Below are 21,119 nucleotides of genomic sequence, written 5' to 3'. Positions count from 1 at the left end.
TTCCGGCCTGGTTGGCCAGGTCGTCTTCAGCGCCGGTCTATACGATGGCATCCGACCAGCTGGAGCCCATCCTGCAGTACGGCGGGTCCTCCAGCCCCACGGGTCCCTACACCGGCCTCGACGGGCAGTTCCACGGGGGGCCCCGCGCGTCCTCCACCCCGGCGACGCTCCACACTGTCGAACCGGCCGGCCACGACGGTCATACTCAGACACCGCTGCACTTCACCAAGATTGACTTCACCACCTACAAAGGCACCGAGGAACCCCTCAACTAGCTCAACCAATGTGACCTGTTTTTTCGGGCCAACAGACCCTCACGTCGGAGCGCACCTGGCTCGCTTCGTATCATCTCCGAGGTGCCGCACAGACGTGGTATTACGCTCTGGAACAGGACGAGGGCGGCATGCCCCTTGGGAGTGTTTCCGTGAGCTCTGCCTCCTCCGCTTTGGGCCCCTGATCCAGGGGAGCCGGTTGGCAGAACTAGGCCGCCTTCCCTTCACCTCCACGGTGCAGGAGTTCACCGACCGCTTCCAGGCTCTGTCATGTCACGCACCCGGCGTGTCGGCTCGTCAGGGGCCGAGCTCTTTGTGGGCGGACTACCGGACCACATCCGCGTGGACGTCGAGCTCCACGGACCGGAGGACCTCCAGACGGCCACGTATTACGCCCGAGCATTTGAGCGTCACACACAGGCCCTGCAGCAGGCGGCCCTGCCCCGTGGCTCCCGACAGCCAGGTCGGCCGGCCTAGTCTGCACCGCCACCAGGACGGCCGCCCCCGGCGGCCCCCGCTTCCACTACTAGGAAAAGGCCTGCTAATGGCGCACCTATTTTGGCTACTAATGGCGCACTATAGGTGCGCCACTAGCATCACACCATTAGATTTTTTACTAATGGCGCACCACAGGTGCGCCATTAGTATAGCTCATGGTGCGCCATTAGTATGCCTCCCAGGTGCACCATTAGTAGGCCTCCCAGGTGCGCCATTAGTATGCCTCCCAGGCGCGTCATTAGTAGATGCGCCATTAGTATGCCTCCCAGGTGTGCCATTAGTATAGCTCATGTTGCGCCACATGTTATACTACCAGCTCTAAAAATATTCAATTATTATCCTCACACCCACAAGAAGGTTCAAGATAAACACATATTACACCACAGTGAAAATATGTTTATAAACATGCACATACGTTGAACGCAAGTTGACAAACAAATTAACCTAGAGGAAGCATAGTTTTGAGCATGTTAACAATCATCTAGAACACACAAGTCACAAAAAGATAAGGACTATTGGTTACTACGAGAGACTTCAGATGGTCCAGAACACACAAGTTTGTATCTACATGCACAAAGTGCAAGCTCCAAAACACTCGAAACACCAAATGGTCTACAAGACAATAAGGTCCATGATTACAGGTTGGTTGGTCCATAAACGCTGGAGAGTCATCATGTCCATGTGCATCAATAGGTTGAGTACCTGAAAACATTTTTCACAAATTTGTCAAGAAAGTGGAACCAGATGTAGGTGCAGTCATCATGACCTTCCACATAATTAAGGACAGAAACATCTATCTAAACAAAAGACAGATAAAATTAAGTTGGTTAGCTTGTAGAAGCAAGGATAGTGGTGAGCTCAGGCAGCTTTGAAATATGATTCTTTAGAATAAATTAAGTTGTGTATAATTGTATATACCATCTGAAAAATGACGCCTTTAGTATAAACCATGGAAGCCAGATTTCATATGACATCGCTTCGGCCGACTTTGGCATTGTATTTTTTTCAAAATCACACTACTCTAAAATCACAGGATTATAATGATGATTTTAATCAACCACCAGATACACTTGTATCTGAGAGGAAATTTTTTCAGTCGGCAATTATTTTTTATCTACAAAATCAGAACTTAAACTTTGTTGTTGCTTCAATAAAAACTTGCACATTCAGTTTTAATTCGCGAAAGATGGGTTTCATCTCTCAATTCTATTTCTAAAAGTGAATGGCACAACTAATCACAAACCTCCTAAGCTATCATATGCGTATTCTCAAGATACAGTAGCAGGTGAACAAATATTCAGTGTTAATGAGCGTGATATATCACAGAAATTGCCATTGCTTTGCTTGGCAAATGATTTGGACAAACATAAAGTAAAAATGAACAATGTGCAAGTTTCTCCTACCGGCATTCACCCCATTGATATCCTCTGTGAGAATGAGATCAGGCGATGCATCAAAATCACTATGCCCAATCACCGAGAACAAAATCTCTTCCTTCAGAAAAGTAATCAGGAGAAAAAGAACTTATGTTAACTAAGTAAATAAGCAACTCAGAGGACCTCGAAATATTCTTGTAAACTTAGTGCTTAGAACAAGATTCCATAAGGCTTACCAACGAAATGTCACGGTTAGTAACCAGAGTGTAATTTGTCTTCTTCTCAAAGTGTTTCTTTCAGCATATGCCAACTCTGAATAATTTAGAAGTAACAAGATTATCAAATTTGAGAATGTTCAAGAGAAAATGTGCAATACTTGCTAGGCAAACTCATAATTATGGATTATCAGGTGGAAAAAAAACAATTCACATAGCTAAACAACTGTTTTGGTCGTTAGATAAACAACTTCAGATAATTCTTCAACTATCCAAGGTATATCCCAACAAGGACAAGTCCACAGCAATTTGTGGGAGTGTACCGTTTGTCGCGACGTGCACAGTAAGCGACGGGCGGGCAGCCGGGGTTCAGCCCAACAAGGACAAGTCCACGGCAGAGATTGCTGCCACGAAAAAGGTGCGGTTTTTTCTTGGATCTGGAATGTGTTTGTTGGGCGATATTATTACTACGGACTACTCCCTCCGTTCCTAAATATAAGTCTTTTTAAAGATGTCACTAAGGGCCCACCCAACGCTGTCCGTTACGGGCAGGCGTGGCGAATTTTTGTCCAAAAGGACCCCCTGTCGAACGAGATTGCCAAAAGAGACCAGCTGCGAATGGAAAGGAGGGAAAGGACCCCGACCCCGGGTGGCGGCAGGCGCGCCAGGCGGCACGTGGCACCTGCCGCCACCCCACGAGGCGGCTGGGGCCTGCCGCCACGGGCGCAGGCGGCCGGCAGGGCTGCCGCCACGAGGCCAGGCGGCCGACGCCAGATCCCGTTCCCGCCCGGCTGCAACGTAACGGCGACAGAGCGGTGGGCCCTGCCGCCTCGGGAGCAGGCGGCCAGGCGGGCCCTGCCGCCTCGGGAGGAGGCGGCCGACACTGTTTCCGCGCGGCAGACCGGCCGACACTGTTGCTGATTGCGCTGATTTCCGTGCGCGCTGATTCCCAGGCTAAGACAGATATTTCGCGCTCCCACCGACGAAACAGTGGGAATTTTCCCCCCTCCCACCGACGAAACAGTGCGAAACTTCTTCTTTATAAGCGAACCGCGTCGCTGCCTCCTCTCTCACTCTCTTCTCCTGCCGTTGCCTCCCGTGTCACTCTCTTCTCTTTCTCTTTCTCACTCTCTTCTCTTTCTCTCAAGAGCTACTCCGTATGAATGTTTAAGTGGCGATTTAGGACGGTTTAAAGTTAGATTTTGAAGACGTTGTAGTTGAAGAAAAGATAGATCAAGGTAAGAGCTTTCCATATCTGTTGGTCGTGTTTGCATGCATGATGTATTTATTTTGTTTGATTAGTTTCTAAGTATGTGTTTTCTTTTGTCTTAGGGAGCGTATTATCACTTTTGTGGAACTATTTTGAAGACGTTGTAGTTGAAGAAAAGATAGATCAAGGTAAGAGCTTTCCATTTGTGTTGGTCGTGTTTGCTTGCATGATGTTTTTATTTTGTTTGATTAGTTTCTAAGTATGTGTTTTCTTTTGTCTTAGGGAGCGTATTATCACTTTTGTGGAACTATTTTGTCATGCGATATGAACTACTAAGTTGAAGATCAAGGTATGAGACTTTGTTCATATTTGTGTTCATGTGATAATAGGTCGACTATGTTCATATATTACCGATGATTTATTCGTGTTTGCATGCAACTGGTATTTAGAAAGGAGCCGGAAAAATGCCTATGTAACTAGCATTTTTGTAAAAAACATGTAATAATATGTTAGCTCCATTAGTATTATTACATGCAAGACGCGTGTGTAATATATTTGTTTATTTGATAATTTGTCAACCCCGTAGAAATATGACTCGTGATATATATATATATATATATATATATATATATATATATATATATATATATATGCATGCAGTATGTATTTTTAGACTTTTGCTAGCACGGAAATAATTATGTGTGTAATATTTTTGTTTATATGAAAATAGGTGGAATTCGCTGATATTATTCTGGTGATATATTATATTCGGAACGATATCCTTATTTAAACCAGAGGTATGAATGACATATTGTAATTCATCTTCTATTTATTTTATAGATGTAGTGTCACGATAAATGATACAATATAAATTATTATGCGTAGATGTAATGGATGTTGTTAAATTGTTATATGTAAAAAAGATAAGTAATGGATGTTGTTATTACAATGTAAATATAAAAATATGATTTTTAATGGACTAACGATGTAAATATAGCTGCTCGTTAGGTACTATGGAAAATTTGTTAGTGTTTTATGGGCACATCGTACGTGTGGGTCCTTCTGGTGTGGATGTGTCTAGGTGCGGGATGACTACGGTTGTAGTGAAAGACATGGTTAATGTAGAGTACGCGACAGTTAGAAGGTGCATCCGATCGGTGTTTGGTTCAGCGATGAATGGAAAAAAATGACCCTGGAGGCTTTCGTGGTTGAGGGAGGAAATCGTTGGGTTCTGCGACGGGTTACTGGTGAAAGAGCATGGGCGTCGTACATGGGTTTTGCAAGCAATCCCAATAACTCCATGTATGGACAACCCATGGTTTATGTGGAGTTCATTTCTGCCAGTGATGTCGCCGAGTGCAGTAGCAGTGCCGGTGAGGCCGAGTTGGCCATAACTGTAACCCCCGACGCCGGCCCATCGGAACCAAGGGGTGGCCAACAAGTGGCCATAACTGTAGCCCCCGACGCCGGCCCAACGGAACCAACAGGTGGCCAACAAGTGTATGACACGGGATATTGGTCTGCGGTTGTTGACATGAGCGAACATGTCGAGGGATTGCCGGAGGCGCTAGATGATGACGATGATGGTCATTCTTCTGCGTCTTCGGAATCAGATGATGATGAAGTTGTTCCTCCTGAGAATGCGGTCGCTGCAGCAATCAACCCAGAGTTTTTACAGGTTATGAGCATCACCAATGAATTTCACTCTGTTGCTGACCTAGACGCGGGGAGTCTGGCCATTGGACAGATTTTCCCAGATAAGAAATCTGCTAAACAAGCAATACATAGCTATGCAATTGCTATACACAGGCAACATAGAGTGAAGCAGTCTGATAAAAAGGAGTTGAAGCTCATATGCATCCATCGCGAAGCGGGTTGCCGCGGAAGAGTTATTGCTCGCCAGAAGCCTGGGGTATGTCAGCCATGGCATGTCACAAAAATAGAGCAACATGGTTGTGAGCAAACCGGCACTCTTTCAGAGCACCGCAATGTGACTGCAGAATATGTGTCACAGGTGATGCAAACCATTGTGCAGCAAAGTCTTAATATTAGTATTAGGGCTTTGCGTGCAACTGCATCTGATCTGATTGGTTTCCCTGTCAGCTATAGCAAGGCTCGTCATGCAAAGGAAAAGATATTTCAGAGGTTGTATGGAACCTATGAGGAGGCGTACTCTTTTGCCCCTAGAATGTTGCATCAGATTTCACTTGCTAACAGGGGGACTCAAGTTTTCCGGAAAGAACGTCCAAATCCATTGAACCCGGACGAGCAAATCCTGGACCGCTTATTCTGGGCATTCGCCCAGACTATACAAGCATTCAAGCATTGTCGTCCGGTTGTATCAATTGATGGTACATTTCTCACTGGAAAGTACAAGGGCACACTCTTAGTGGCGATGGCAGCTGATGCAAACAATCAACTTCTTCCTATTGCCTATGCACTAGTGGAGAGCGAAAACAAACATAGTTGGCTATGGTTCCTGTGTTGCCTGAAGATGGGTGTCATCAAAGATCGGGAAGGGGTTTGCATCATCTCTGATCGCAACACCGGACTATTAAGCGCGCTTGAGATAATTAAGGCTTCACAAGATCCAGATTGGGGGTGGCCCGATCTGGAGACAAGGTGGTGCATGAGGCATTTGGCAGCTAATTTTTATTCGAAATTCAAAAACAAAGATTGGTTCAAGCTATTCAAGAGGATGTGCATGCAAAAAACTACAGCAAAAATGAATGCTATCTGGGCAGGTATCAATGGTCAGATCGAGCGCGCATCCCTCCCGGCGAGAGAAGACCGGAGGGGTCGTCGAACAGCAATAAATTTGAGCCAGTGGATTAATGAGAATTGTCTCAATTTGTACAAGTGGGCGCAGCCTCATGACACTGACGCTAGATATGGTATAATGACAAGCAACATGTCCGAGGTGTACAATGGTGTTCTTAAAGGGGTGAGGGCACTACCTATCACAGCACTAATTGATGAAACTTGGAACCGGACTGTGTAATACTTTGCAGATAGAGTCACCGTTGCCAAGGCGCTAGTTGATTTGAACAAGACCTGGTCTGAGAAGATGCAAAGACATCTTGATGACAAAGCAAATAAGTCGCAAAGACATGGGTGCAGGCAGGTAGATGCACTTAGGAATAAATGGGAAGTTAGTGTGCGAGCAAAGTTTGTGAAGGGTCATCACAGGGGAGCAAAAAAACAAGCTGTGACGCTTGGCGCAACCTCGTATGAGTGCACTTGCAACAAGCCCAAGCTTCTGGGATATCCTTGCAGTCACGTATTGCGGGCAGCTGCAGATCAACAAATTAGTGTCGAGCCATACGTATCACCATACTTTAACATGCACAATTTGTACAACACTTGGAACGGTGAGTTTTGGGCATGGGACATTGATACGAACTACAAGCAATTATGGCCAGAAGGCACCACATGGGTTCCAGATCCCGCATTGATGCGAACCAGCAAGGGACGGCGTCAGTCTAGGCGTCCGCAATGACATGGACCACAGCCAGTTGGGAGAACCAAGGCGATGCCGCATATGTAGGTGTGCTGGTCACCCGCGTAGGGAGTGTCCGTATCGTAACAATAACACTGCATGATATGTAATCATGCTATGTATTTTAATTTAATCGTGATGTAATATTCGGAATATGTATTTTAATTTCATCGTGATGTAATATTCAGAATATGTATTTTAATTTAATCGTGATATGATATTCGGAATATGTATTTTAATTTCATCGTGATGCGTGGGCAACCTCATTCAGTAGCGTGTCACTACTGATGAGTTCGTCCCATGAAACTATTCTATTATCTATCTTGAAATTGCTAGCTAAGCGCAGAAGACACTCGGACATACCACTATGAAAACTACGATCGAAAGGATAATGAGACATTTTCAGCACACTCCTTACCCACCTTGGTCTGGAGGGGGTTTTATAGGTGCAACAGAGCGAGACGAATAACTAATGGCGGGAAAACGAGGAGGGAAAGCGAGGCGGGAAAGCGAGGGAGGGAAAGCGAGGGCGGGAAAGCGAGGCGGGAACAAAATGGCGGCAAAGCTATACGCGGGATAAAATGGCGGGAAAGCGAGGCGGGAAATAAATGGCGGGATAAAATGAACATACACGTAGCTGAAATTAAGATACCCATTGCGGAAACTAAGATACACATTACTGAAAATAAGATACAATTTGCCGAAATTAAGATACATCTTACAGAAATTAAGATACAACTAAGACAACTTAACATACAATAAAATAAATCTACTGAGTCCAACGTGGATATTTTCCTTTTCCATCACCAGCTTCTTCTGCTGCCTTGGCGGCACGAGCCCTTTCTCTCTTTCTCTCCCTCTCAGCTTCACGGGCCTGTTCCCGCTGTCTGTAAACCTCCTCCAGCCGAAGTTTCTCTTCTTGATTTTTCCTTTTCATCTCATCAAGAAAAGCCCTCTGCTCCACACAGTAATCTTCCCACTCTTTCTTCTGCTCTGCTTTCTCCTCTGCTTCAGCCTTCTCACGACGCTCTTCCAAGTCCAAGCTAGCCCATGCACGACGACCTCTTTCACGAATCTCGGTCACCGCCCAGTCCGGCATTTCCGTGTCAATCCAACGATAGTACATGCAGAGAGGAGGAGGAGACTAAAGGATGGATCAGATTCAAGTAAACAATAATATCAAATAACAATAATCTGGATGACTTGAGCATACCGGAGGCCTGACGTACGCAGAAATAGATTCGGGTGGATCAGATTCATAATTGGCGCACATGAAAAACTTCATGCCCAACCAATCTGAAAAATCCATCACCTCCTTCACCTTGCAGACATCTCCGCACCAACACCGAACTGCTTCCACCCCCCGAGGCAAGCTTGCACTCTGCATTTTCCTAGGCCTAATGCTCTGATCCGAACAAGGCAAACTCATACTGACTATGGAGGTGCAGGTGCTTTGAAGTCTGGCTGATGGTGAAGAGAGTTTCACTCCCTGCCTCCTTTTATAGGCCCCGCCGGATGTCTACGCGGGAAAAAAGGGCGCGAAAACGAGAAACTGCAGCGGGAAAATTTGGCGGGAAACTTAGGTGGGAAAATAACGCGTGGGAATTTAGCCGGGAAACTGCAGCAGGAAACTTAGGCGCACATGACTATATACAAAGCAAAATGACAGAATCTACATTCTAAAATGAGTCCATATACATCATATGTAGTCTTCTAGTACAAACTTCTTAAAAAACTTATATTTAGGAAATCTCCCTCCGTAAAAAATAAACTCCCTCCGTTGCTAAATATAAGGCATTTTAAAAATTGTACAATAAACTACATACGGATGTACATAGATATACTTTAGAGTATAAATTAACTCATTTTGTTCCGTATGTAGTCTCCGAATGAAATACCTAAAAGGTCTTATATTTTGGAACGGATGGATTACATCCAATACCGCATGCAACTTAGAGCGGCAAAATTTCGAGCGGGAAGCGCGGCCTCGTAGTCAGCGAAATACATCCAATACCGCATGCCTCGAGCGGGAAGAGCAGCACAGAGCGGCCGGCCGCCTTGGGAGGTGGCGGCAGGGCCCACCCAGCGTTGTCCGTTACGGGCAGGCGTGGCGGGAACGGGGTGACCAGCCGGCCGCCTCAGCTGGTGGCGGCAGCCCCAGCCGCCTCGGGCGGTGGCGGCAGGTGCCACGTGCCGCCTGGCGCGCCTGCCGCCACCCGGGGTGGGGGTCCTTTCCCTTCTTTCCATTCGCAGCTGGTCTCTTTTGACAATCTCGTTCGACAGGGGGTCCTTTTGGACAAAAATTCTACATACGGAGCAAAACGAGTAAATCTATGCTCTAAAGTACGTCTATATACATCCGTATGTAGTCTTGTAGTGAAACCTCTAAAAAAAGACTTATATTTAGGAACGGAGCGAGTACTTGCTAGAATGTGTATGTTTGCTGGACCGACATCATCTACAAAAATCTGTCCCAACTCTGGAAGCGATTTCTGGCCATGGGACAAATGCACAAGCTACACTCCGTGTATCTGCATGCACCAACCTGTACAGTGGCGGCTATATGGGTCTTCCTATTAATTCGCATGGTGAATTTCTCAGGGTCCAATTAACCCTTAACCCTGATGAGCTGCTTAAAGCACAATGCTTGGGGAAGGATTTCCTTGCCATCATTCAACATCTACAGCTGACCATGCATCACATTTTTCTTCTGTTACAGCAGCTGAGCAAGGGTACGGCTTCATCAAAAGCAACCAGAGTCATCAATCTCTACTTGCTGTGCCAAACATAGATGTCCTCATGTGTAGCCTGCAAGAAGAATTCCCTTTAAGTGAATGTGGCCTAAGCAATCATTTAAGTATTACCTTGCAAATTATCTTGTCTGAACAATCTAGAATTGACTGCAAACAAGTCTCTAAATTTATTACATCTAATAAATTAATAGAAAGACAAGTGGTCAGACTAACTTGCTTAAACTTGTACGTCTGTACTATAGCCTGCTCCCTGCTGGACGCTGGATAGTGCAAGAAGAAAATTGTGTATGTGAGAGCACTGATAGATGGATTCAGTTCGACTAAGGATTGGCATGAGAGTAGAGATCCCAACTTCAGAAGTTGAAGGATTAATATGTATCGATCTAATTACTACTCATACCTTGGATAGTTGAAGGATTAATATACATCAATCTAATTAATAGAAGGCCATTTGCTATAACATGAGAGAACGCACACCGAAAGTCAGAAAGATCAATGACCAATAGATGATGATGGAGCGAGACTTACCAACCGAGAAAGGCTCATGGGGAGACCATGGTACAAACATATGGTGAGCATCAGAGTTGCAGGCTTGTTCATAGTACTGTACTTGTATGAATTCTGAAATTAGTCTAAAACTGACTACAATGATGGTTTTTCGCCTTCGGCAGATTTATGCGCCGTCGGACCAGGACGACTGGGGCATCAAAGCCTTCCCCGGCATCGTCTCGTCCATGCTAATGAGAGAAGCTCAATATGGTCGTAAACTTGGGGGTTGTTGCATCATGAGATTTACAAGGGTGCAAGGGCCTTATTTCTTATGGAATTGTATATTGTTATTCATATGTGGATTATTGACTTGCCAAATCATTGACCTCCTATAGTATGATCAGATCAATATAAAGAGTGTGGATTCTATTTTTTTAACAAACTCTCATATCAAACCATTGTCCAGTGTTTATATTGGTTGGTGGTAACATCTACCTTATAGTTAGGTGGCTATTTGATCAAAATAGAAACTCTCAAGTCCGTAGACGACCTATGAACACAGAGGAAGGTCTCAAAAGGCGCCCCACAGGTGCGCCCTGTTGGAAATATGCCCTAGAGGCAATAATAAATTAGTTATTATTATATTTCTTAGTTCATGATAATCGTTTATTATCCATGCTATAATTGTATTGATTGGAAACACAATACTTGTGTGGATACATAGACAAAACACTGTCCCTAGTAAGCCTCTAGTTGACTAGCTCGTTGATCAAAGATGGTCAAGGTTTCCTGGCCATAGGCAAGTGTTGTCACTTGATAACGGGATCACATCATTAGGAGAATCATGTGATGGACTAGACCCAAACTAATAGACGTAGCATGTTGATCGTGTCATTTTGTTGCTACTGTTTTCTGCGTGTCAAGTATTTGTTCCTATGACCATGAGATCATATAACTCACGGACACCTGAGGAATGCTTTGTGTGTATCAGACGTCGCAACGTAACTGGGTGACTATAAAGATGCTCAACAGGTATCTCCGAAGGTGTTCGTTGAGTTAGTATGGATCAAGACTGGGATTTGTCACTCCGTGTAACGGAGAGGTATCTCGGGGCCCACTCGGTAATACAACATCACACACAAGCCTTGCAAGCAATGTGACTTAGTGTAAGTTGCGGGATCTTGTATTACGGAACGAGTAAAGAGACTTGCCGGTAAACGAGATTGAAATAGGTATGCGGATACTGACGATCGAATCTCGGGCAAGTAACATACCGAAGGACAAAGGGAATGACATACGGGATTATATGAATCCTTGGCACTGAGGTTCAAACGATAAGATCGTAGAATATGTAGGATCCAATATGGGCATCCAGGTCCCGCTATTGGATATTGACCGAGGAGTCTCTCGGGTCATGTCTACATAGTTCTCGAACCCACAGGGTCTGCACACTTCAGGTTCGACGTTGTTTTATGCGTATTTGAGTTATATGGTTGGTTACCGAATGTTGTTCGGAGTCCCGGATGAGATCACGGACGTCACGAGGGTTTCTGGAATGGTCCGGAAATGAAGATTGTTATATAGGATGACCTCATTTGATTACTGGAAGGTTTTCGGAGTTACCGGGAATGGACCGGGAATGACGAATGGGTTCTGGGAGTTCACCGGGGGGGGGGGGGCAACCCACCCCGGGGAAGCCCATAGGCATTGGGGGTGCCGCACCAGCCCTTAGTGGGCTGGTGGGACAGCCCAAAAGAGCCCTATGCGCATTGGAAGAAAAATCAAAGAGAAAAAAAAGAACAAGGTGGGAAAGGGAAGAAGGACTCGACCTTCCAAACCAAGTAGGACTCGGTTTGGGAGGGGGAGACCTTCCCCCTTGGTTCGGCCGACCCCCTTGGGAGTCCTTGGACCCCAAGGCAAGGCTCCCCCCTCCTCCTCCTATATATAGTGGGGTTTTAGGGCTGATTTGAGACAACTTTGCCACGGCATCCCGACCACATATCTCCACGGTTTTACTTCTAGATCGCGTTTCTACGGAGCTCGGGCGGAGCCCTGCTGAGATAAGATCAAACCACCAACCTCCGGAGCGCCGTCACGCTACCGGAGAACTCTTCTACCTCTCCGTCTCTCTTGCTGGATCAAGAAGGCCGAGATCATCGTCGAGCTGTACGTGTGCTGAACGCGGAGGTGCCGTCCGTTCGGCACTAGATCGTGGGACTGATCGCGGGATAGTTCGCGGGGCGGATCGAGGGACGTGAGGACGTTCCACTACATCAACCGCGTTCACTAACGCTTCTGCTGTACGGTCTACAAGGGTACGTAGATCACACATCCCCTCTCGTAGATGGACATCACCATGATAGGTCTTCGTGCGCGTAGGAAATTTTTTGTTTCCCATGCGACGTTCCCCAACAGTGGCATCATGAGCTAGGTTCATGCGTAGATGTCTTCTCGAGTAGAACACAAAAGTTTTTGTGGGCGGTGATGTGCGTTTTGCTGCCCTCCTTAGTCTCTTCTTGATTCCGCGGTATTGTTGGATCGAAGCGGCTCGGACCGACATTACTCGTACGTTTACGAGAGACTGGTTTCATCGCTACGAGTAACTCCGTTGCTCAAAGATGACTGGAGGGTGTCAGTTTCTCCAACTTTAGTTGAATCGGAATTGACCGAGGAGGTCCTTGGATGAGGTTAAATAGCAATTCATATATCTCCGTTGTGGTGTGTGCGTAAGTAAGATGCGATCCTACTAGATACCCATGGTCACCACGTAAAACATGCAACAAAAAAATTAGAGGACGTCTAACTTGTTTTTGCAGGGTATGCTTGTGATGTGATATGGCCAACGATGTGATGTGATATATTGGATGTATGAGATGATCATGTTGTAATAGATAATATCGACTTGCATGTCGATGGTACGGCAACCGGCAGGAGCCATAGGGTTGTCTTTATAACTAACGTTTGTGCTTGCAGATGCGTTTACTATTTTGCTAGGATGTAGCTTTAGTAGTAATAGCATGAGTAGCACGACAACCCCGATGGCGACACGTTGATGGAGATCATGGTGTGGCGCCGGTGACAAGAAGATCGTGCCGGTGCTTTGGTGATGGAGATCAAGGAGCACGTAATGATGGCCATATCATGTCACTTATGAATTGCATGTGATGTTAATCCTTTTATGCACCTTATTTTGCTTAGAACGACGGTAGCATTATGAGGTGATCTCTCACTAAAATTTCAAGACGAAATTGTGTTCTCCCCGACTGTGCACCGTTGCTACAGTTTGTCGTTTCGAGACACCACGTGATGATCGGGTGTGATAGACTCAACGTTCACATACAACGGGTGCAAAACAGTTGCGCACGCGGAACACTCGGGTTAAGCTTGACGAGCCTAGCATGTGCAGACATGGCCTCGAAACACATGAGACCGAAAGGTCGATCATGAATCATATAGATGATATGATTAGCATGGGGATGCTTACCACTGAAACTATGCTCAACTCACGTGATGATCGGACTTGAGCTAGTGTAAGTGGATCATGAACCACTCAAATGACTAGAGAGATGTACTTTTTGAGTGGGAGTTCTTAAGTAATATGATTAATTGAACTAATTGTCATGAACATAGTCTAATGGTCTTTGCGAATTACGATGTAGCTTGCGCTACAGCTCTACTGTTTTTTATATGTTCCTAGAGAAAATTTAGTTGAAAGTTGATAGTAGCAAACTTTGCAGACTAAGTCTGTAAAACCAAGGTTTGTCCTCGTTGCTGCACAGAAGGCTTATGTCCTTAATACATCACTCGGTGTGCTGCACCTCGAGCGTCGTCTGTGGATGCTGTGAACATCCGACATACACGTTTCTGATGACTACACGATAGTTCAGTGCAAAATACTTAATGGCTTAGAAGCAAGGCGCCGAAGACGTTTTGAAACATCGCGAAACATAAGTGATGTTCTAAAGAGATGAAATTGTGATTTCATGCTTGTGCCCTTGTTAAGAGGTACAAGACCTCCGACAAGATTCTTTGTCCATAAAGTAAAGGAGAAAAGCTCAATCGTTGAGCGTGTGCTCAGATTGTCTGAGTATGACAATCGCTTGAATCAAGTGGGAGTTAATCTTCCAGATGAGACAGTGATGGTTCTCCAAAGTCACTGCCACCAAGCTGTGAGAGCTTCGTGATGAACTATAACATATCAAGGATAGATACTATGATCTTTGAGTGATTCGCGATGTTTGACACTGCGAAAGTAGAAATCAAGAAGGAGCATCAATAGCTGATGGTTAGTAAAACCACTAAGTTTCGAGAAAGGCAAGGGCTAGAAGGGATACTTCGTGAAACGGCAAAACAGTTGCTGCACTAATGAAGAGACCCAAGATTAAACCCAAACCTGAGACTAAGTGCTTCTGTAATGAGGGGAACAGTCACTGAGGCGGAGCAACTCTAGATACTTGGTAGATAAGAAGACTGGCAAAAGTCGAGAGAAGTATATTTGATATACATGATGTTGATGTGTACTTTACTAGTACTCCTAGTAGCACGAGGGTATTGGATACCGGTTCGGTTGCTAAGTGATTAGTAACGCGAAATAAAAGCTACGACATAAACGGAGACTAGCTAAAGGCGAGGTGACGATACGTGTTGGAAGTGTTTCCAAGGTTGATATGATCAAACGTTGCACGCTCCCTCTACCATCGGGATTAGTGTTAAACCTAAATAATTGTTATTTGGTGCTTGCGTTAAGCATGAACATGATTGGATCGTGTTTATTGCAATACGATTATTCATTTAAAGAAAATAATGGTTACTCTATTTTCTTGAATAATCACCTTCAATGGTTTATTGAATCTCGATCGTAGTGTTACACATGTTCATGATATTGGTGCCAAAAGATACGAGTTAATGATGATAGTACCACTTACTTGTGGCACTGCCGCTTGAGTCATGTTGGTATAAATTGCATGAAGCGGCTCCATGCTGATGGATCTTTTTACTCACCTGATTTCGAATCACTAGTGACATGCAAATCATACCACATGAGCAAGGCCTTGTTTTCATTGAGATGAAATAAGATAGTAACTTGTTGAAAGTGATACATTTTTATGTATGCAGTCCAATGGGTGCTGAGGCACACAGTGGATATCATTATGTTCCTACTTCACTGACGATTTGAGTAGATACAGGAGTATTTACTTAATGAATCACAAAGTCTGAAATATTGAAAAGTTCAATTCTGTTTCAGAGTGAAGTTCGTTGTAACAAGGGGATAAATTGTCTACGATATGATCATAGAAATGAATATCTGAGTTACGAGTTTTGGTACGCAGTTAAGACAATGTGGAAATTGTTTCGCAGTTCATGTCACCTGGAACATCATAGTGTGATGATGTGTCTGAACGTCATAGCCACGCACTATTTGGTATGGTGCATACTATGATGTCTCTTATCGAATTACCACTATCGTTTATGGGTTATGCATTAGAGATAACCGCATTCACTTTAAATAGGGCACCGCGTATTTCCGTTGAGATGACACAGTATAGACCGAGGTTTAGAGAAATCTAAACTGTCGTTTCTTGAAAGTTTGGGGCTTCAACACTTATGTGAAAAAGTTTCAGTCTGATAAGCTCGAACCCAAAGCGGATAAATGCATCTTCGTAGGATATCCAAAACAGTTGGGTACATCTCCTATCTCAGATCCGAAAGCAAAGTGTTTGTTTCTAGAAACGGATCCTTTCTCGAGGAAAGGTTTCTCTCGAAAGAATTGAGTGGGAGGGTAGTAGAACTTGATGAGGTTATTGAACCATCACTTCAACCAGTGTGTAGCAGGGCGCAGGAAGTTGTTCCTGTGGCGCCTACACCAATTGAAGTGGAAGCTGATGATGGTGATCATTGAGCTTCGAATCAAGTTACTACAAACCTCGTAGGTCGACAAGGTCGCGTACTACTGCAGAGTAGTACGGTACCCTGTCTTGGAGGTCATGTTGTTGAGCAAACGTGAACCTAAGAGTTATGGAGAAAGCAATGGTGGGCCCGGATTCCGACAAATGGGTGGAGGCGATGAAATCCGAGAGAGGATCCATGTGTGAAAACAAAGTGTAGACTTTGGTAAAACTACTTGATGGTCATAGGACTATTGAGTAAAAATGGATCTTTAAAAGAAGACAGACGATGATGGTGATAAGTCACTTTTAAGAAAAGCTTGACTTGTCGCAAAGATGTTTTCGACAAGATCAAACAGTTGACTATGATGAGACTTTCTCACTCGTAGCGATGCTAGAGGTCTGTTAGAATTGTGTTAGTTGTTGATGCATTATTTATGAAATATTGCACGTAGGATGTCAAAACATTGTTTTCTCGACGGTTTCCTTGAGCAAACATTGTATGTGATACAACCAGAAGGTTTTGTCGATCCTAAAGATACTAGCAAGTATGCAAGTTCCAGTGATCCTTCAATGGACTGGTGCAAGCATCTCGGAGTTGGAATATACACTTTGATGAGATGATCAAAGATTTTGGGTTTGTACAAGGTTTATGAGAAACTTGTATTTCCAAAGAAGTGAGTGGGAGCACTATAGAATTTCTGATAAGTATATGTGGTTGACATATTGTGGATCAGAAGTAATGTAGAATTTCTGTAAAGCATATAAGGTTGTTTGAAAGGAGTTTTCAAAGGAATACCTGGATTGCGCTACTTGAACGTTGAGCATCAAAGATCTATGGAGATAGATCAAAAAGCGCTTAATGAAAGTTTCAACAAAATGCATGCCTTGACAAGTTTTTGAAGGAGTTCAAAGTAGATCAGCAAAGAAGGAGTTCTTGGTTGCGTTGTAAGGTGTGAATTTGAGTAAGACTCAAAACCTGACCACAGCAGAATAAAGAGAATAGACGAAGGTCGTCTTCTATGCCTTAGCCGTAGACTCTAAAGTATGCCATGCTGAGTACCGCACCTGATGTGTGCCTTGACTCAAAGTCTGTTGAGAGGTACAGAAAGTGATCCATGATTGAATCACTGATCAGCGGTCAAAGTTATCCTTAGTAACTAAATAGACTAAGGAATTTTTCTCGATTATGGAGGTGGTTAAAGAGTTTGTCGTAAAGGGTTACGTCGATGCAAGCTTTGACACTAATCCGAATAACTATGAGTAGTGAAACGGATTCGTATAGTAGAGTAGATATTTGGAGCATTTCCGAATAGCACGTAGTAGCAGCATCTATAAGATGACATAAAGATTTGTAAAGAACGCACGGATCTGAAAGTTTCAGAACCGTTGACTAAAACCTCTCTCACGAGCAAGACGTGATCAGACCCCATAACTATATGGGTGTTGGATTCGTTGGAATCACATGGTGATGTGAACTAGAATATTGACTCTAGTGCAAGTGGGAGACTGTTGGAAATATGCCCTAGAGGCAATAATAAATTAGTTATTATTATATTTCTTAGTTCATGATAATCGTTTATTATCCATGCTATAATTGTATTGATTGGAAACACAATACTTGTGTGCTTACATAGACAAAACACTGTCCCTAGTAAGCCTCTAGTTGACTAGCTCGTTGATCAAAGATGGTCAAGGTTTCCTGGCCATAGGCAAGTGTTGTCACTTGATAACGGGATCACATCATTAGGAGAATCATGTGATGGACTAGACCCAAACTAATAGACGTAGCATGTTGATCGTGTCATTTTGTTGCTACTGTTTTCTGCGTGTCAAGTATTTGTTCCTATGACCATGAGATCATATAACTCACGGACACCTGAGGAATGCTTTGTGTGTATCAGACGTCGCAACGTAACTGGGTGACTATAAAGATGCTCAACAGGTATCTCCGAAGGTGTTCGTTGAGTTAGTATGGATCAAGACTGGGATTTGTCACTCCGTGTAACGGAGAGGTATCTCGGGGCCCACTCGGTAATACAACATCACACACAAGCCTTGCAAGCAATGTGACTTAGTGTAAGTTGCGGGATCTTGTATTACGGAACGAGTAAAGAGACTTGCCGGTAAACGAGATTGAAATAGGTATGCGGATACTGACGATCGAATCTCGGGCAAGTAACATACCGAAGGACAAAGGGAATGACATACGGGATTATATGAATCCTTGGCACTGAGGTTCAAACGATAAGATCGTAGAATATGTAGGATCCAATATGGGCATCCAGGTCCCGCTATTGGATATTGACCGAGGAGTCTCTCGGGTCATGTCTACATAGTTCTCGAACCCACAGGGTCTGCACACTTCAGGTTCGACGTTGTTTTATGCGTATTTGAGTTATATGGTTGGTTACCGAATGTTGTTCGGAGTCCCGGATGAGATCACGGACGTCACAAGGGTTTCCGGAATGGTCCGGAAATGAAGATTGATATATAGGATGACCTAATTTGATTACTGGAAGGTTTTCGGAGTTACCGGGAATGGACCGGGAATGACGAATGGGTTCTGGGAGTTCACCGGGGGGGGGGGGGGGGCAACCCATCCCGGGGAAGCCCATAGGCATTGGGGGTGCCGCACCAGCCCTTAGTGGGCTTGTGGGATAGCCCAAAAGGGCCCTATGCGCATTGGAAGAAAAATCAAAGAGAAAAAAAAGAACGAGGTGGGAAAGGGAAGAAGGACTCCACCTTCCAAACCAAGTAGGACTCGGTTTGGGAGGGGGAGACCTTCCCCCTTGGTTCGGCCGACCCCCTTGGGAGTCCTTGGACCCCAAGGCAAGGCTCCCCCCTCCTCCTCCTATATATAGTGGGGTTTTAGGGCTGATTTGAGACAACTTTGCCACGGCATCCCGACCACATATCTCCACGGTTTTACCTCTAGATTGCGTTTCTGCGGAGCTTGGGCGGAGCCCTGCTGAGATAAGATCACCACCAACCTCCGGAGCGCTGTCACGCTGCCGGAGAACTCTTCTACCTCTCCGTCTCTCTTGCTGGATCAAGAAGGCCGAGATCATCGTCGAGCTGTACGTGTGCTGAACGCGGAGGTGCCGTCCGTTCGGCACTAGATCGTGGGACTGATCGCGGGATAGTTCGCGGGGCGGATCGAGGGACGTGAGGACGTTCCACTACATCAACCGCGTTCACTAACGCTTCTGCTGTACGGTCTACAAGGGTACGTAGATCACACATCCCCTCTCGTAGATGGACATCACCATGTTAGGTCTTCGTGCGCGTAGGAAATTTTTGTTTCCCATGCGACGTTCCCCAACACGCCCCTGCCCCTAGTCTAGTTTAAATGGACGCTACACAAGGATGATCTCACGGTTTCGCACAGTGGAAATAAATGCTGAGAGGCTGAATGCCCTAATCAAGTGTCATAAAAGAGGAACCATAAGTGTGCAAGCAATCAGCTAGCAGCTTGAACATAGTCCTTGAAATTTTGCTTATGCAAATGTCACATGCTAAGGTATCTGTAAAGTACTTATCATAAATCAATAAACACTCCGTTGGCCAGCTGAGTCTACATCCGAAGGGTCAATCCAGAAGCTTGGACGGAAAATAATAAAATAAAAAAGAGCAGAGAAAGGAGTACCGCGAGAGACGCTCTTTCAGATCTTCATGCCTTTTGAGAATACCCAACACTGCAAAATAAAAGGGCAAGTACGGGTAAGACTGTAAGTAAGTAGGGCAAGCTGCTTCGTAGAATCAAGGTAGACGATTCCTTGAGAGTACAAGATAATAATAGCTACAACTACTGAAGATAAAGGTCATTACGCCGTGCACGCATGGTCTCGAGTTTCGCGTCGTCGTCTCTTGAATAAGTCTGCAAAGTTCATGGAAGGGAAGGGGAGAGGCAATTAACACATACGCCGAAGATTTTACAGTACCAATCCATCTGTAGATGATATGGTATACCAGTTCCGATAACGAGTGTTGCCGCCGCCTCAGCTGCTCCCCGTGCTGCAAAATGTAATAATGGGATTAAACTGAAAGAACTGTGAAATTTGAGTTCCTGATGGATTAATTCGGCTAGACTAGACACGGTAAATGCAGCAGTAGCAACAAGCATCGTTGAGTAACGGGAGGGAGGTGGGTTTCCGGCCGGCCGTACGCACCTCCGTGGGGGATCTCAGGGCCAGCGTGACGGAGAGGTCCATCCGGTCCGATGCCGGCCAGGGGCGGCGGATCTCGACGGCCGCACCGACGGCCGGGGCGGAGGCAGCAGGGGCGGCGCGGCGGGGTAGAACAAGGACGGCGGTGGTGTCCACGCGCGGCGATGGTGCCGCCGGCGCGGGCGTGGACGACCATCTTGAGGAGCTCGTGTGCGCCGCCCGACGTCGCCATCCTCCCGCGCAGCGGCGGGTTTGGACGAGGCGGTCCCTCCTTGGCGGGCTCGACAGGGCGCCGGTCGAGGCTGCGGTGGGGCGCCGGTCGAGCGGGTGGGGGGAGCCGGTAGAGGGTGGGGTGGGGCGCCGGTGGAGCAGCCTCTGTTCAGGGCGCCACTGAGATCTGGGGAGGCTGCCGGAGGGAGAGGGCAGGGGATAGCGCGCGGTCGATTTGGGAAAAAAATCATTGGCGCGCGGTCGATTTGGGGAAAGCCCGCCTGATATTTCGGCTATATCCCGCTTTTTTTTTGCAAAACTACTAATGGCACATCACCAGCTGGTGCGCCATTAGTAACCCTGGTTACTAATGGCGCACCAACTGGTGGTGCGTCATTAGTAGTTTTGCAAAAAAAAATATAGTAGTGGCGCACTGGGTTCCCCGCCGCGCCCTCCGGGATGGTGGCCCCGGGCGACAGCATCCGCCGCAGCATCTCCTCCCAGGTCGCCGTCTCCGCCTTGCTGGCCATCTCCCCCTCCCCT

General features: G+C 45.7%; 1 protein-coding gene and 1 long non-coding RNA gene across 7 annotated transcripts; one reads left to right on the top strand and one right to left on the bottom strand.

Moving 5' to 3' along the window:
* Positions 1–1,270: 1,270 nt before the first annotated feature.
* LOC123440458 lies at positions 1,271–20,487 on the bottom strand. Of its 6 annotated transcripts, XR_006630329.1 has the most exons (8): positions 20,170–20,184; positions 20,029–20,077; positions 19,847–19,895; positions 10,037–10,083; positions 9,616–9,878; positions 2,383–2,458; positions 2,174–2,264; positions 1,271–1,472 (listed from the first exon to the last, which is right to left on the bottom strand). XR_006630329.1 is itself a non-coding variant. In XM_045117059.1 (4 exons), the coding sequence occupies exons 1-4, from the start codon at positions 20,409–20,411 to the stop codon at positions 19,789–19,791; spliced, it is 243 nt and encodes an 80-aa protein (XP_044972994.1). In that variant the 5' UTR covers positions 20,412–20,487; the 3' UTR covers positions 19,722–19,788. The 6 variants fall into 6 exon arrangements, 1 of the variants encoding a protein (XP_044972994.1); XR_006630333.1 differs by lacking the exons at positions 9,616–9,878; positions 10,037–10,083; XR_006630336.1 differs by lacking the exons at positions 9,616–9,878; positions 10,037–10,083; positions 19,847–19,895; positions 20,029–20,077; positions 20,170–20,184 and adding an exon at positions 2,685–2,787.
* LOC123440850 lies at positions 1,699–2,265 on the top strand. The gene is made up of 2 exons (XR_006630367.1): positions 1,699–1,988; positions 2,056–2,265. It is a non-coding gene; the product is annotated as an uncharacterized LOC123440850 (long non-coding RNA).
* Positions 20,488–21,119: the final 632 nt, after the last annotated feature.

This window comes from Hordeum vulgare, chromosome 1H (genome assembly GCF_904849725.1).
Source record: "Hordeum vulgare subsp. vulgare chromosome 1H, MorexV3_pseudomolecules_assembly, whole genome shotgun sequence".
In the NCBI taxonomy this organism is placed as follows: Eukaryota; Viridiplantae; Streptophyta; class Magnoliopsida; order Poales; family Poaceae; genus Hordeum; species Hordeum vulgare.
This window is presented reverse-complemented; position numbering and strand designations above follow the sequence as displayed.

What these genes read in the sequence shown, in the direction of transcription:
- LOC123440458 (XM_045117059.1), bottom strand. Translation starts at nt 20,411, where the DNA reads ATGGACCTCTCCGTCACGCTGGCCCTGAGATCCCCCACGGAG. An exon ending in CCCTGAGATCCCCCACGGAG is followed by an intron (nt 20,215 to 20,369) that starts GTGCGTACGGCC and finishes TACATTTTGCAG; the next exon opens with CACGGGGAGCAGCTGAGGCG. An exon ending in CGAGACCATGCGTGCACGGC is followed by an intron (nt 19,896 to 20,028) that starts GTAATGACCTTT and finishes TTTATTTTGCAG; the next exon opens with TGTTGGGTATTCTCAAAAGG.